Source organism: Fringilla coelebs (assembly GCF_963513975.1).
Source record: "Fringilla coelebs genome assembly, chromosome: 5".
Classification (NCBI taxonomy): domain Eukaryota; kingdom Metazoa; phylum Chordata; class Aves; order Passeriformes; family Fringillidae; genus Fringilla; species Fringilla coelebs.
This window is the reverse complement of record NC_140033.1, coordinates 12,666,256-12,683,298: the sequence shown is the minus strand read 5'-3', so window position 1 is coordinate 12,683,298 and position 17,043 is coordinate 12,666,256. Positions and strand designations below refer to the sequence as shown.

At 41.0% G+C, this 17,043-nt stretch overlaps 1 protein-coding gene across 1 annotated transcript in view; it reads left to right on the top strand.

Annotated features, from left to right (window-relative positions):
* Positions 1-17,043, top strand: part of RELN (reelin) — a gene marked incomplete at its 5' end in the record, with an annotated part of 284,100 nt that overhangs the window by 254,195 nt on the left and 12,862 nt on the right. The window contains 13 exons of the mRNA XM_084206102.1: positions 2,470-2,610; positions 3,932-4,109; positions 5,484-5,677; positions 6,783-7,039; positions 7,831-7,985; positions 8,792-9,006; positions 9,292-9,469; positions 10,508-10,683; positions 12,441-12,547; positions 12,965-13,207; positions 13,751-13,926; positions 15,532-15,605; positions 16,183-16,344. Coding sequence (XP_084062228.1) covers positions 2,470-2,610; positions 3,932-4,109; positions 5,484-5,677; positions 6,783-7,039; positions 7,831-7,985; positions 8,792-9,006; positions 9,292-9,469; positions 10,508-10,683; positions 12,441-12,547; positions 12,965-13,207; positions 13,751-13,926; positions 15,532-15,605; positions 16,183-16,344 — 2,256 coding nt within the window. The remainder of the gene's footprint in view (positions 1-2,469; positions 2,611-3,931; positions 4,110-5,483; positions 5,678-6,782; positions 7,040-7,830; positions 7,986-8,791; positions 9,007-9,291; positions 9,470-10,507; positions 10,684-12,440; positions 12,548-12,964; positions 13,208-13,750; positions 13,927-15,531; positions 15,606-16,182; positions 16,345-17,043) is intronic.

The window sequence follows — 17,043 nt, the reverse complement described above, 5'->3', positions numbered from 1 at the left end:
TGTAAGTAAATGGAGCTCTATCCTATAGAAATTGTAAACACAGGTAGCAAGGGCAGCAGGCTCTCAGCACTCTTTGACTCCACAGCTTTGCTCCTCCTGCTGAGCCTTAGCTCCTCACAGAGACTTAGGCTGAGCTAACTGCTGGCTCAGGAGTATCAAAGCACAGGTAGGGCCTTGAGATGGTTGTCATGAAAGACACCACCAAAGGCACATGCAAGTTTGGAAACAGAGACCTTTATATTTAAGCAATTATACTGAAAATGCCTATACAGTTACCACACGTTTTGACATTAGTAATGAAAAAGTCTGTGTTCTGTTACTAATCATTTGGGGCATCTGGATTCTTCTCTCTTTGGTGCAGTTACATCAAGCAATAGCACTTTTTCAGGACTCCTTCCCAGCTTTAATTTTCTGTGCTTCCTCTTTTGTGTGGCTTTGCTACATATCGTCTGTAAAAATCCATTACCCTGTCAGTTCTTGTATAAAGACTGTAAATTTCTGTTCAGAGTAGTCTTTCTGGGGTTGAATAGGATAAATCAGGGCTGGGACTGATGTTCCAAACCAATTGAATTTGGACCTGAAGGAAGCTACCACCTGAGATAAACTCGGGTTTATAAATAACTGTGATTTTAAGATGGAAGAGTTTCTCGAGCAGTATATGTCACAAGAAGTCTGATACCTCACTGAGGCAAAAAGTGCACTTCTGTCCAATCCCATAATTACATTTTTTGGCTCAAGTAATATAATTTCCCAAAGTTATTGAGACAGGCATTGCATGAGTGAGGTTATTACAACCTTATCTCATAAGCAAGAGAGATGTTGAGCTTTAGGATAAGAACAGTGCAGCTAATAGGCCTTTTAGTCTAGAAGCAATATAATTTTTATGCTGCTTTATTATTTCAAGCTGTGTAATAGCAGGTGTGTGTCCCCAGTTCTTTATGCCTGTATGTTTCAGGCACATGCAGGCTGTGTAGTCAGTAGCTTGGCCTGGTGCTCACCACCCATATCTGTGCAGCCTCTTAGGGCTCCTGTACTCCTGTACTGCTACCTCACCTCTGGCCTCAAGAAGGCAATGGACACTTACTTTTAACTTGGAGCTGATTTTGCCTTTTAAGACAAATGCAAATGCAAAGCTTCCCACAGGAGCATCAGCTCCATGAATTGTTGGTGATGTGCCCAGCCAAAGCATGCAGTGTAAGATACAGGTGCTTGTCTTTATTCTGAAAGGACTTCCAAATAATTTTTATGTTTATTTTTAAAATGTTGCTTGGTGAACAGCTGACCTGAGCTCAGAGCAGTAGGTTTCTCCTTGGACAAACAAGTTATTTATTCAGCTCATGCAACATTTTCATAAAGAAATAATTCATGGGAGAATAATGACCGTATCATATGAGGTGCATTTTTACACTGAATAGTTTTTGGGGATTTTTCTGGGGGTTTTGGGGTTTTTTTGGCTGGTTTTTTGTTGTTGTTTTTTGTTGGGTTTTTTGGTTTGGTTTGGTTTTTTTTTTTTTTTTTTTTGTGGTGTGTGTTTGTAATAATTATGATTTCTCTTTAAGATTCAAAAGAAAACAGACTACAAAAAGTTCAATGCTGCCATCTAGTGCTGTACCACTAAACAGGGATTAGCTTGAATTCATAGTTACAGAAATTCATCTCCTCACAGCTCTTCACTCACAGTCTACACCTGCATGAGCTGAATAACTATTTGGTGTCCCCTGACTGTTTTGGATAGATTTTCATCATCTATCTTGGGAGCTGAGACACTTAATTCATATATAGGGAGCTAAGCCCATTTTAATCAACAAAATGAATATAATTTACTGAGTAGAGCCAGTATCACACTGCAGATAATTTCTTGACAGTTCCAGCCAAGCCCTGGTGGAGAGGAGGGAAGAAACTGCAAAACCAGGGTCATGCTGCAAGCCCTGCATGGGCCTTCTCACCTGTCCCCAAACCCACTCCCTAGAGCTGCTCTTAACCTAAGAGTGGTCGGGAGAATTCACTGAGAAAAAGCCAGGTAAATTTGTTAACTTGGACTTATTGACTGGCTCAGGATGCAACTCTGAGGTTTTGGATTATTCTGGCTTGATCCAGCTCCTAGCTGTCCCTCAGTTTTGGATCTGTGCATAGCATGGTTATGACTGACCTGAGCTTCCAACTGGGAGCACCACCTTCTTCCTACCTCCTCTCCACTGCACCAACCATGGTCTGCTTGATTTGCTTTCACCAGTGATCCATTCCCTACCTCCCACACTCTCAGCTTGATTCCAAGCACCCATGCTTTTTTCTGTTCTCAAAATCTGGGCACCCTTTTCTTGTCATTGTCAGAAGCCAGCCCCGGGTCATGCTGGTATCAAACAAATCTCCCGAGAGCAGGCTAGCCTCAAGACTAACATTTCCTTTCAATCAAAATAAAGATTACCTTAGCTAGAAAATACAGAATTCTGTTTTTCTTTCTCTCCCAAGGTCTCAAGCAACTCGTTTCCGCTGGCACCAGCCTGCTCCTTTCGACAAGCAGCAAACGTGGGCAATCGATAACGTCTACATCGGGGATGGCTGCATAGACATGTGCAGTGGCCATGGGAAGTGCACACAAGACAACTGTGTGTGAGTGCCATCTCTTCCCTGTCCTGCCAGGGCTGTAGCATTTCACTCTCCCTCTGTCATTCTGATGAATTTGCAGGAAGAACTGTGATACAACTCTACAAAGGAAGGTGGATTTTGCTGTTAAAACTGAGCAGGGCCCTGGGTTCGCTTGGGAATAGAAGTAACAATGGAAGGGGAACTGCAGGGGTTGGCCCTGACAGACCTCTGACTGTTCATGCTCCATGGCCAAAGCAGACAGTCCTTTCCTCAGTGGCAGTCCATCAGTTCTGCTTTTGCCTCTGCTGCATCAATTCCCCTCCCACCAGGCAGGGAGAGGGGTACCCCTTGAGTTTGCATAGCCCTCTAGGGACATATGGTCTTGGAGCTTCCCAGAATACATTCTCCTTATTCCCAAGGGATTTCACACCGTGTCCCTGTGCTCTTAACCTGGTGCTGGGTGCAGAGAACCTGGGCTGGAGGTGGGATGTATCCACTAGGCAGGATGTATGCCAGTTCTTCACAAGGCCAGATTTTGCTTTTTGACTGGTGTTATCTTGATGGTCTGATGACTCTGCACCATGGTAGGGCTTGCCAGGAGAGGCAGACTGGCTTGATCCTCAAACTGTTTGCATAACAGTCCACACAGAGTCCTGCAAAGCTAGCAAACAAAAACCCCCAGATTTGCCTGTCTTGGCAACAGAGAAATACCTTCCAGATGGATGTATTGCTTTTTTCCCAGCCACAAATGGCAGCAGAAGTGGGAGAATGGTTGTATAATTGCACTGTGACTGTATTTTTTAGAAATATATTTCACTGCAGAATAGACGTATTACTGTGTTCTCCTGTATCCTGACAACACTGAAGTATGAAGACACAATATCCCTGGTGAAATCTCATAGTAGCAGAACACAGTTCCAAGCTGTTATCCAATCTTTGACACATTATAAGAATGTTTTCAGAGGAAAAAAAAAACAAACAGGGAGAACTACATAAAGATAAGAAAGGACCCCTCTACTGAAACTTTACAGAAACTTGAACTTTAGCATTAGCAGGACATTTTTAGTCTTGGCACATTCTCTTGGTTTATTTATCCAAGCACTGTGTATTTCACTGCTTTTACTATGTTTGGGAATGTACCCCGTAATAGAAGCTTGAATGATACACAATACTAAGCCTTCAAAAAACTAATTTTTGTTTCATATTAAAAACAAAATGCCAGATGTTTGAAACCCCACATACCAGTTGTGCCCTAGTAAATGATGCCCCTCTGCAGAATGAGATGCTACCTCAATAACACGCAGAGCCTTTGCCAGCTGATTTGTGCATTTGTTTTGCTCCGCAGCTGTGACGAGCACTGGGGTGGGCTGTACTGCGACGAGCCAGAGACCCCCCTGCCCACCCAGCTGAAGGACAACTTCAACCGCTCCCCCTCGAACCAGAACTGGCTGACCGTCAACGGGGGCAAGCTCAGCACGGTCTGCGGGGCCGTGGCCTCGGGGATGGCTCTTCACTTCAGCGGGGTGTGTGTCCAGCACAGGGACCAGCTCGCTCCATTTGACACTAGAAGTGGGACTGATTCTAAAAGTTAAATAGCAAGGCATTAAAAAAATAGCAGCATAATATATCAGACATATAAAATATTTTAAAAAATTAAATCCTTTGCCTGGCTGAAGGTCGAAGTCAAACAGGTCCTACAGACTAGGAAACACTTCAGGAAAGCTGATACTGTGTTCCTTGATATGCTGCAGCCAGGAGATTGAGATATAGTGTGTGTGAGTCCTGAGAGGAGCTGTAGAGGGGCCTTTGAAAGTGGAGCTGGTAGGTTAAAGCACAGTATAGATATGTAGACTTTTAATTTTCCTCTTAAGACTCTGCTCATAGCACTTAAAACTTCCAGACTGGAGTTCAGTGTGGCTTCTAATCAGACCACAGAGGCAAATTAATAACTAGTTATTTGCACTTGTATGAACTGCACATGGTCCATGACAATACAGAGCCACAGAAACACAGAATGGGCTGGGTTGGAAGGGGCCATGGTGGGTAATCTGGTCCAGCCTCCCTGCCCAAGCAGGGTCACCCTAAAGCACATTGCATCCATTTGTAGCCTCATCCTTCAGATGTCTCACAGGTGGGTGTTTCCAGAGTAAGCTCACAGTAAAATTTCCTAGGTTAGCTACATATGTACCCTGAATACTGCTGAACTATAGTTTGCTAACAGATTACCTCAGGATTATAAAAATTCTGAAATAGTATTTTAGAAACACGTAAAATTTATGCCTGTAGATCTCTTCTGTCAAATTTATAGCTAAGTTCAAACTGACAAAAAAAGTTTTCTAAAATAAACTAACAAAAGCATTGCATTTCCACTTTATTCCAGTAGGACTAAGTAGACACCAACTAACAGAATAAGCAATGTGAAATATATAAGGTATTGTGGAAAACACACACTAAAATTGCTTTGCCATTTGATTATTTGCATAAGTGGAATCATTAGCACATAATCATTGATTCATTAACTCTTCCTGGAAAATTTCATTATTTACAATATAGGCATGGATTTCTGCAACTTTTGTATTAAGAAGAAAGGTGAATACCTGAATGTTGTAAAACTGAAGGTACAAGTAGCAACATACTTGTACCTTCATGCACACATTACATACACAACAGTAATTTTAAAAATTAAACATGACTGACATTATGTCTTCAGGGAAAACATATATATATATATTGTTCTGTTGTAGTTTTACCTTTGAAATAATTAATAAAATCTTGTACAATCTTAATATTTTTGCAGCATGAATCCACATTCATAGTGACTGCATAGTCTAACACTTCTTATGAACATAAGTTTTTCTGGACAACACCAGCCAACATACTTTTTCATTGCTTTTAAGGGCTGCAGCCGGATGTTAGTAACAGTGGATTTGAACCTCACCAGTGCAGAATTCATCCAGTTTTATTTCATGTATGGATGTCTGATAACTCCGAATAACCGCAACCAAGGAGTGCTGCTGGAGTATTCTGTGAATGGTGGAATCACCTGGAGCCTCTTAATGGAAATTTTCTATGATCAATTCAGCAAGCCTGGGTTTGTAGATACCTTCTTTCTGCCTGTGTAAATTTCTCTGCCAAAGTCAGGTGGTCTTGAATGTTTCACCAGAACCTGTGGGATATATTAGTGCTGTGGTTTGGATGTCAGGTTGGGATGTATGAGTTCAGCTTGTACAGTCCTAGAGGTGCTTATTAATGGCCTTGGTGCATGTATTGAGAGCATCAGCATTTGTGCAGCTGCCAGGCCAGAAATACAAGAATACCTAGGAGCCCATAGCAGTCTGGTAGATTTGCAAATGGTTGCAGAAGATAAATTAATAGCTACTGTAGTGATGTCCATCCTGTTCTTAAGGCTGCTAACCTTTGCAATCTATTTCTTTGTTGGCAAGATCATAAAATCACTGATTGTTATAAGTTAGTTATAAAATGGTGTGGCTAGGGGAACTGCATTTCTGCAGTTATCCATCACAAGAATGGATACACTCAAGCCCTACTTTCAGACGTTTGTGAAATTCAAATCATGCATATATGTGAGCTGACCATTTTTTACTGACCAATTTAAAAGATTCACAGAAAATGGAGATGTGAGGGACCCATTATTTGTTTTTATTCAAGCACACCAAGAAATCACCAGCACTTTAACTGGACATGAGATTTCAGTGTACTATTTTCTACTGTCGCAATGGAACAGATAAAAATGTACTGGAACATTGCTATCTGCTGAATGGCTCCAGGATGAAAAAAAGCAATCTTTATTTCATTTGCACACTCTTCTTCTTAGCACTTCCCTTATAAGGGCCTTATGGCCATACCCTGCTAGTCCAGACCCTTGCATTCAGTCCCATAAGGACACCTGGAGCAAGTGAGGTTGTTCAAACCATGCCACAGTCTGGGTGCTGACCCTTTCCACCTCTCTCTGAGCCCCTGTCCCAGGTATGACATTGGGAGTGATCAGAAAGATTTTTGTTTCAGAAAAAACTCCTAGAGGAATATAGGCTAGACCAGTCTTTTCCTTTTTTCCCAAATTCCACATTTTCCAGGAAACATCAGGAATGGACTTGGTCAAAGCACCTAGCAGAGAGCATCGCCAAGTGTCCTCCTCCCGCAGCTTTCCTACAACTAATTCCCAGCTTTTATTCCAGCTTTGTGAACATCCTCCTTCCCTACGACGCCAAAACCATCGGGACTCGCTTCCGCTGGTGGCAGCCCAAGCACGACGGGCTGGACCAGAACGACTGGGCCATCGACAACGTGCTGATCTCGGGCTCGGCCGACCAGCGCACGGTGATGCTGGACACCTTCAGCAGCGCCCCGCTGCCGCAGCACGAGCGCGCCCCGGCCGACGCGGGGCCCGCCGGCAGGATCGCCTTCGACATGGCCCTGGAGGACAAAACCACGGGTGAGCCTCCCACCTGCCTCCAGTGCAGTGATGTGCAGGTCTTGCTGAGCCTCTTTGTGTCACTGTGATGGCGATCACAGACAAGGCCGTTGCTGTAGAGGCCCCGTCTTTTGATTTTTGTTCGCAAAAAGCAAAGTGAAAAGACGTAACGCAGCTTTTTTACTGTGTGAATTTATTTAGAAAGTTAATTTATTTTAAAAGGAAAAAAGAAGTAATTTAAAAGTGACAGGTTATTTTAAGCAAATTTCTTATCCTGAGTGTCTGTTCCCTAATTTCTAACTTTTAAAAATTTTCTTAAGGGAGTTTAAGTTACATTTTACAACTAAATTTTGTAGAAGATGCATTTTTGTATGTTTATAAGGCTTAACAGCTACCAGTGCTGGGCTACACTTTGTGCAGACATGTAAGCAACACCCATTAAAAGGCTCTCCCAAAATGTTCAGTGCAATAGAAGTTCATATTTTAGTAAGTCTCAGATCCTTACTTCTTTACTATTAAAAAATAATGGTGTAATGCTTGTCTAAGTGAACAAGCTCATTAGTAAGCTTTCAGCCAGTAAGCTGTAAGCTTACTTCCTTACTCAAGTAAGAGGTGCTTTCAGCAATAAATGTGATAAATGTGATGCATATTTACATGGGAATAACTAGGTATTGACATTCTCAGGAGCAATACTAAATAATTCTCATGTAGACTGAAAAATAAAGCTATGAATCACCTTTTGTGGTTAACAATACTCCTTGTTGAATTTATATCGTCACTGTATATTATTGACATTGCCATTTATTTTCAAGTGAATGAACACTGGTTATTCCATGATGATTGCTCAATTGAGAGGTTTTGTGATTCTCCTGATGGTGTCATGATCTGCGGGAGCCACGATGGCAGAGAGGTCTATGCAGTCACCCATGACCTGACTCCTACAGAAGGCTGGATTATGCAGTTCAAGGTAAAATCTGTCTGCAGTAAACTTATTCAAAACTACACTTTGTTCCAGGTCTAAGTAGATCTTTCAGGAGAAAGGATGATGCATAGGCCTACACAGGAGCCATTCCCTGCCGAGAAAAATGTTGTCATTAGGCCATCCTCATTTTTCTCACTTACTCTGCGGTGGTCAGCTTTAATACCACAGGCTGTTCTCAGAGGTGGCACAATCTTCTCTTCCAGCACTGCTGTTCTATGGACATCATGTAATAAGGATATTGCACATCTACCTGGTGCCTATTTTGTTATACCTGCTGGTGAGGGAAGAGTAGTTCCACAGTAGTTCACTCTGCTCCTGTGTTGTCATGCACTCACATCAAACCTGCACCCAAGCTGGCCTTCATACACCCCTTTGCTTAAATTAGGGTAATAACCCAGCAATATATGGAAATTGCAAGAACCCTTTGCACATCCATCCATAAAGGCAGTCTTCCTAATCTGTGGCCTTCCATGAACTATTCAAATCTCAGGGTTTTTGGGAGGGGATATTAACTTTATTTGTTATGTGTCCCTGGGGTCTAAGGCGTGAGTGTCAAAATCTGGAAATCCTGAAACATTAACTATCTAGAAGAAAACAAAATTCACAATATGGTGTCTGTTCTCAGTCTTAGGAATATCAAAGACATCTGCAGGTGACTGGTACCATACAGGCACTGTTACTGCCATCATCTTTTCAAGCAAAATTCTTCAGTCTGTTTTCAGGTTCAAACACGTTTTTAAACTCCTCCACCACAATTAATTCTTAATAACTGATGGTCTCTTCTTTACTAGGTGTCCGTTGGATGTAAACCCTCAGAAAAACTTGCACAAAATCAGGTCCATGTGCAGTACTCCACTGACTTTGGTGTTAGCTGGAGTTACTTAGTACCTCAGTGCTTACCAGCCGATCCAAAATGTTCTGGGAGTGTCTCACAGCCATCTGTCTTCTTTCCCACAAAGGGATGGAAAAGAGTAACTTACACACTGCCTGAAAGCCTTGTGGGCAAGTAAGTATGAATTTGTTGCTCATTTTGTATTGTATTGAGTACCATCCTGGAAACACAACAGGACATCTGCCTATTCATTTTCTTTCAACGAAATTGCAGAGTAGCAGCGTTCATGTTCATTACATTAGGGATATCTAAAAAAATCCATTTCAATAGATATTTCCACTACTTATGGAAGCACAGGAGATAGTGCAGTCATGATTATATTGTGTTTAATCACCTTTTTTCAATTGAGCAAAGTTGGTTTATGGCTGTGTCTGGTTTTCTTCATTCCTTTATATCTAGTCCCGTGAGGTTTCGGTTCTACCAGAAATACTCAGATATGCAGTGGGCCATTGATAATTTCTACCTGGGCCCTGGTTGTCTGGAAAACTGTAGAGGTCATGGAGACTGCCTGAATGAGCAATGCATCTGTGATCCTGGGTATTCGGGTCCAAACTGCTACCTGACCCAGACACTGAAGGTAATTTTATTGCATGTTTTAAAGAATGAATTTTGGCATGTGTTTGACTGGGAAGGAGAGAGAGGAGAGAATGATCTTACTGGAAATTAAGTTTGATTCCTGTCAGCCTGAAGACAGTCAAATCCATTTTCAGCCCCTCCGTCTTTTTTTAACAAAACTGTAACTGCATTATTCAAGAATGAGTTTGTTGTTGTATGTTTGAAAAAACACTTAGCCTGAAAAAGCTGTGATAAAGTTCATTGTTCATCTTTTAATCATCATTATAGGATGTAAATTACCCTTGCACATGTGGCTGTACTTGAACAAAATAGAAAGATTGTCTTTACTGTGAGAGAGCTTACTAAAGTAGGGAATAAAGGAAAATGGCATAAAGTTAGAAAATCAATTCACATAGCTGTTTGGCTGTTACTCATGTTACCAAATAACAATCAAGTGGACTCTCATTAGATATTGCTAATTTAAAAGTTAAAAATAACTAACCAACTTGTCAGTTGTCACATAATTTGAATTATCATAACCTTCTGATTTTCATCTGAAACACTAATTACATGAACAAATATCATTGTCTGCTTGCAATTTTTACTTACTAAGGTATCCATCATATTAAGGACACTTGGGATCAAATGGTAGCAATTTTAGGGGAGTTTTACTGCTAACTCCTTAATGCCAGGATCTCTGGTTTTGCTGAGGAAAGATGTAGAATATTTTTTCTCCCATGCATACAGAAGTCCCCTGCTGTTGCTCTCTGCCATCAAAACCTTGCCACACAAACCCAACATGTTCATTCATTTGCACATGCCTGTTTTAATTTGCTGCATTACCTCCCGAGTATGTTAAAATCCAGGCCCTAATATATTTTCACTTTAGCCAATTCAGTTCAAGTGGCTAAATATTCATTCAGAAGTGATTACGCTCAGTCACCCTGAGAAAAATTTAGTGTTCTTGAGCCCTTCAAACATGTTTAGGCCAGTTCCAGCTGTGGTTGTTAAAAAGACTTTAAATCTTACTCACCTGTGCTTCATGTTAAATACCTTACAGACCTTCCTGAAAGAGCGCTTTGACAATGAGGAAATCAAACCGGATTTATGGATGTCCTTAGAAGGTGGAAACACCTGTACTGAGTGTGGAATTCTGGCAGAAGACACAACCCTGTACTTTGGAGGTGCAACTGTGAGGCAGGCTGTCACTCAAGATCTGGACCTGCGGGGAGCAAAGTAGGTCGTGGTTACACGTCATTGTCACGGGGAGCTCTGTGGTACGCTGGCAAAGCAGCAGGCAGCATAGCTGGGAGATCAGGGAATGCCTAGGCCACCACAGGAGCAGCACTACCTGAGCAGACACTTGTAGCAGCCACAGGGCCTGCTTAGGCAGGTCAGCTGCCTGAGATAAGAAATGCCTAGTCATGATGACTGGACCTAAGGAGCCCCTCTTCCACCTTCAGACCCTCGTTATCCCTCTGTAAGACCACAGGTCATATTCACCTCAACCCTCACTCTTGGACTGTTTCCCAAAACCCTTATACCCTACATAAACCCCCATACCCTACATAAACCCCCATTTCTGCGCTGTTCAGCAGAAGAGCTGTCCCTGTCACCCTTTGCAGAAGCTGCCAATAAAGACACCTCTGTGGAACCTCATACAGCCTTCTCCCCCCTCTCCTGCGTCTGCCGAGCCACTTAGCAAGCAAAGAGCTGAAATCACCAAAGAGCTGAAATCACCAGAGCTGATCTCACTTAGGAGCTGAGCTGCTTGCTAAGATTGCCTGCAGCTGGGAGCCTGCCTGAGGGACCCAGACAGATGGAGCTTAGCAAAACTTTTCTATCCAGACACCTACGGTCAGAGAGACCCCAAGAACCCTCACTGTAACAAAACAGACCCCGAGGAGATTATGATTGCCAGGGCCCTGGGGTTATGATTCTCAAGGCACTGATGCTTTCAGATGAGTCACAGAGAGCAAGGCTCACCCCAGCACAGCGGAAAGGGTCTGACAAATCCAGGTGAAGCAGCAAGTCCCTTTGTCCAGAAAGGTCCTGGAATCAGCAACTTTTTTCCTGCAAAAAGGCAAGACACCAGTCACCAGGGCATCACTCCTGGAGGCACCAGCTGTGTCTCTCACTGAGTTCAGAGCAGAACCTCTGCTGGTTATTCTCTCCTGGGTGCCCATACAAGATCCATTCCATTTCTATGCTGTTGGAAAACACGACTTATCAGGAGAGCAATGGAACTCAGTCAGTTTAGACAGGCTAAGGACATGACAAAGACAACTTCAGCATCATTTTGTTTGACCATATGGCTTTAATGAAGCCACACACTCTGACTTCTTAAATTTTGCAGTTTTGCTGAATTACAGAAAGGAAGGGGCCTCAGGGAGTCTCTAGTCCAACCTCATGCTCAAAGCCAGGCAATATGGAATTCAGGGCAGTTTGCCCAGGACTTTGTCCCATTGGATCTTTAAAAACTTCCAAGAACAGAGATCCTACTGTCTGTACTGGAACACTTGTAGTAGTGTTCAGTTACTTTCAGAATTATTATTTTTCTTTTTTTTTCTTCCCCTGTCAAATCCATTTGGAACTTCCTATTTTTTTCAGTGTATGGCTTCTGCCTCTGAGCTCTGGTTCCAACCTTGCCTCAGTTTATCAACTTTTTTTATGTCCTTCATTGATACAAGGGCACTTTAACACATGGTTAGCTCCCATTCCACCAGGACTCTCAGGGAACTCTAAGCAAAGCAGCTCCCATCCAGTCTGTGCCTGGCTGGTACATTTGCAATGGGTTACTCCGTCCCAGGGACAGTTCTTAGTTTAATTCCATGAGGTTCCCATGAAAATTTTTCCACGGAAGCCTTTGTAGTACTTGTGCATCAGTGTTATTTGCTTTAAAATGTTGGCATTTGGAACAATTTCAGCATGTCTGTTAACAGAAAGCAACCTCTGTTTGTACAAGTCTAACAGATGTGATCATATACATTTAGGTTTCTACAGTACTGGGGGAGAATTGGGAGTGAAAATAACATGACAACATGCCACAGACCGACTTGCAGAAAGGAAGGAGTGCTGCTAGACTACTCCATTGATGGAGGCAAGTACATACTGTATTTACAGCTGAGCTACAGTCTGGTTCTGTATCCATCCACTATGAATACCTGACAAGTTGTCAGAGATCCAAAATAAAAAGCTAATTCTTAATTGCAAAGTTATTTTTGTCCATGTGAAGATTTTTCCCCATCTAAAACTTCCATCTGTGGCTCAGAAGTTTTCCATAATCTTCCTGCCATATTTCAGTAATCAGTGGCTTCCACCCAAGCTGATTATTCCTTTTTACAATTGCAAGATTACTCTTGCTGTGAGTAAGAGTTGCCAACTATCCTTAGAAGTTAAGCTCTATCATAAGACCATAACTATTACTTTTTATTTCCTATTATCTTACTTTAATCCTTTAGCAGATTCTACTATATGCTTGGTTATATATCACTAAACCTGAATCTTTTAATTCTAGGGATATCCTGGACTTTGTTGCACGAGATGGATTACCAAAAGTACATCTCAGTGAGGCACGACTACATCCTGCTCCCTGAGCACGCCCTGACCAACACCACGCGCCTGCGCTGGTGGCAGCCCTTCACTCTGAGCAGCGGGATCGTGGTGCCCGGCCCCGAGCGGGCACAGTGGGCTCTGGACAACATCCTGATAGGGGGAGCAGAGATCAACCCCAGCCAGCTGGTGGACACCTTTGATGATGGTAAAACAGGCTGCCGCAGCTCATCTGTGCTCTGGCGTTGTCTGTTCTTATCTTACCTGAGCCCTGTGAGCTTGCAAGCAGACTTTTTTTTATTTTAACTCTGCACATTTTTCATTTTGTAGACTAATGCTGTTTATATGCTATTATGCTATTCATAGAAGTGTGTAAATATATATATTAAAAATATATATATGTGTGTGTGTGTATACACTCACGTATATTCAGATGTATATGTGTGCACATGTCTGTACACATAAAAAAATTTTTTTTCATTCCAACTCATTTCATTTAAATTTCTGGTACTATGCTCTTATCTCATCATATTTTTTAAAAGTGCTGTTATTTAAACGTTATAATTACCTCTCTGGCGATGAATGTCTTTATTATGTCTCTCTCTTTAGAGCTTGCTGTGTGTCATTACAGATAGCATAAAGGTAGTGTCCATATCACTAAAGTGTTCCATCAAGTGATTCTGTGGATTCATTTCTAAACCTTGATGTTTACCAAGACAATGCAGTAATTTTATTTAACTCATCTTAATAGAAGGCACCTCTCATGAAGAAAATTGGAGCTTTTACCCTAATGCAGTCAGAACTGCAGGGTTCTGTGGAAATCCATCATTCCATCTCTACTGGCCAAATAAGAAAAAGGATAAAACACACAACATCCTGTCCTCCAGGGAGCTCATTATACAGCCAGGATACATGATGCAGTTTAAAGTAAGAAATGTTCTCTCTCTCCAAAGTAAAGAACAGAATGAAAATTCATCTAATGTGTCTCCAGAAATTATTGTTCTTCCAACTAGGATGCTCAATTGGATGAATAATTAATAGTGACTTTTTACTAGAAATTAAAGGAAAATATGAAGTGTAAGTAATGAGAACCAGAAGGGCTGCATGAATGTAAAATGTCAAAATATTCTGTCTGTAAGCTGTTGGGGTTAGTTAGAGGAATTGGAATAATTTTTTATTCCAATTAATAATACCTTTTTCCTGAAATGACTGGATTATCAGATACAGTAGGAATTATTTTCTAAGGTGAAAATAGATGCCTTGCAGAATAAGTCATTTTCCCCTAATTTGTGAAGGAACAGAAAAAGTAAGGGACAAGGCTGGAGAAGAGCATCATATGGAAAATGCAAGTGTGTTCAAGTAGAAGTGCCCCTTTTACTTCCTTGTGTAGTGGCAAATGACCTAAACCATCAGAGAAACATTTCTGAGTACTTTAATTTGGTTTAAGGTAGAATTCTACCCAGGGCCAAAGGCAACAAGTAGTTGTTTTCCAGAAATGTTCTTGGCTGTTCCGCAAGTACCCTGTCTTAAACTAGGAACTAACATGAAAGTAGGGTTATCAAAATACTTATCCATTTCTTATTATGGTTTTTTTCTTGCTCTTCTGTTTAACAAGATAGTTCTAGAATTTACCATCTTCCACTGATCAATATTTTCATCTTTTCTCAATGTCACTGCCTATTTTATATTGACTGTCTAATATAATCCCTAAAGCACTGCTTCCCCACTCAGCATGCCAAAATAATATATACAAGAGTTTTTTACTACTGAATGTCATGACCGCCTCCAAGATGCTTATTTTACCCAGCCTATCATCTTTTTCCTCTATTTTAAAACAAAAATTAGGATAACCCATCAGCATTTAATAGTTCATATTACTAAATTCTTACTGCAGAGTTTTTCTTTCCTGACCTACTCCCCATTTTTCTTCATTGCTCACAGCAAAGATTTTATTTATAAATTAAGAACTCAGCTCTAGCATGGCTTCTGTTCGGTTTTGAAATATAGCATTGTATTATCTAATCAGTAACGTACACTGGGTACAGTAATCTTTCTACTGTAATATGGAACAAATATGTCTATAGTTTTAAATATTCAGAATAATTCTGTACCTAAATTGGACTGATTTAAAGTTTATGTCCACATGTTTATCATTATGAATTTTAAATTTCATAGGTGCTTCACTTTTGGAAATGCCAAGGAACTACCATATATTTTGTTTCAGAAAAAATGTTTGTTTAGATATTTAATTTGGACTTTAGAAAGTCCAAATTGAATGAAGTGTTAGGATTCTGTTAGGAAACAACAGTAGCAAGGAAGTAAATTCTTTAAGTAAAAACAGTACCTGAAGTACTGTGTCTTTTGTTTTCCATCCACTTGTGATGGATTTTGCCCAAGTTCTAAGTTGACAATCCTTCATACACCTAATAAAGAAACAAAAAAAAAAAAAAAAAAGGAGAACATAACTTGATTATATATCACTTTAAATGTCTACCTGACTTGTTATAGCAGTTGATTTTATTTGTGCTATAGATCGTGGTTGGCTGTGAGGCAAATTCTTGTGGGGACCTCCACTCAGTGATGCTGGAGTATACAAAGGATGCCAGGTAAATGACAGCAGAATACACAGACCTGAAAAAAGAAATAGTATGACATTAAAAATGTAGAGGGCTTCTATTTATTAAAGCTTTGCTATTCATGTTGTAACATGAATTATTGTAATATGCTTTGCTATTCATGTTGTAACAGAATTGAACAAAGCCCGTGTGCAAGCACTGGGATTTGTCTACATAATTCCCATAAATTCTCTTTATATTTTGTCCCAGATGTTGACAGATTCATGGCATTGAGCTTGTAGCTACAATCATGAACACTGTAAGAAAGAGGCTAAGGAGCTACATCCTAAATAAATCCTTCTGTCAGAGCAGCTGTATGTACCGCACTGCTGGCAGTACCACCACCAAGGGCTCCACAACACTCAAACATTCCCCCTGGCTGCACCTGTGCTTTGACCCCTCACCTGCTGTTTATTTGTGGCTCCAGAGCATGGAAACTATTGCTGGCAATCTCTTGTGTTTCTTTAGTAAGACAGGCAATGTCATGACCCTTAGAAATAATGTTTTCCTTTCATTATTTTTTCAGTTGTTATAAAACTTTTTTCTTTTTTGTTTTTGCTTCCTACAGGACAGACTCATGGCAACTTGTCCAGACACACTGCCTTCCTTCCTCATCTAATAGCATTGGCTGCTCCCCATTTCAATTCCATGAAGCTACCATCTATAACTCTGTCAACAGCTCCATGTGGAGAAGAATAACTATCCAGCTGCCTGACCATGTCTCATCCAGGTAGGTTCATGAAAGGTCAGATCACTGCGGACCTATAAAATGACAGCTGTCTTGCTGGCATGGTTTACAGGAACAATTGGTGAATTAAAAGTGATTCCTTATTGCAGATTTAAATTTGATACATTACTAGTTGTGGCATTCACATTCTCCGAAAAATCCCTTCGCCCAGGATTTTTCTCCTGGGAAGTTGAGGAGCCTCGGAGAAAAGGAAAACAATTCTTATCTCATTTGCTTCTCCTGAGTTGTGCTCACATGTGGAATGTGTTTGGAGACTGTTTACCCACAGGTGATTGTTTCATGGATTCTGCTGTGAGTTGTTTTGACTCATTGGCCTATCAGGGCCAAGCTGTGTCGAGACTCTGAAAGAGTCAGGAGTTTTCATTATCTTTTTAGCATTGAGTAAGTATCCTTTCTGTATTCTTTAGTATAGTTTAGTATAGTATTCTTTAATATAATATAGTATCATAAAGTAATAAATTAGCCTTCTGAGAACATGGAGTCAGATTCATCATTCCTCCCTGCCACAAAGGTCCCTGCAAATACAATAACTAATGTTCTTCAGGAAGCTTTTTGTTAATAGAAGTCACTACTGCCAATGATGTAGCAGGGTGGGTCTTTCCAGTTAATGAAGTCACAGCTCCCTCACATGACATTTTTGATTACATTTGCTGCTGGTGTATTAGACCATCACTGTACAGA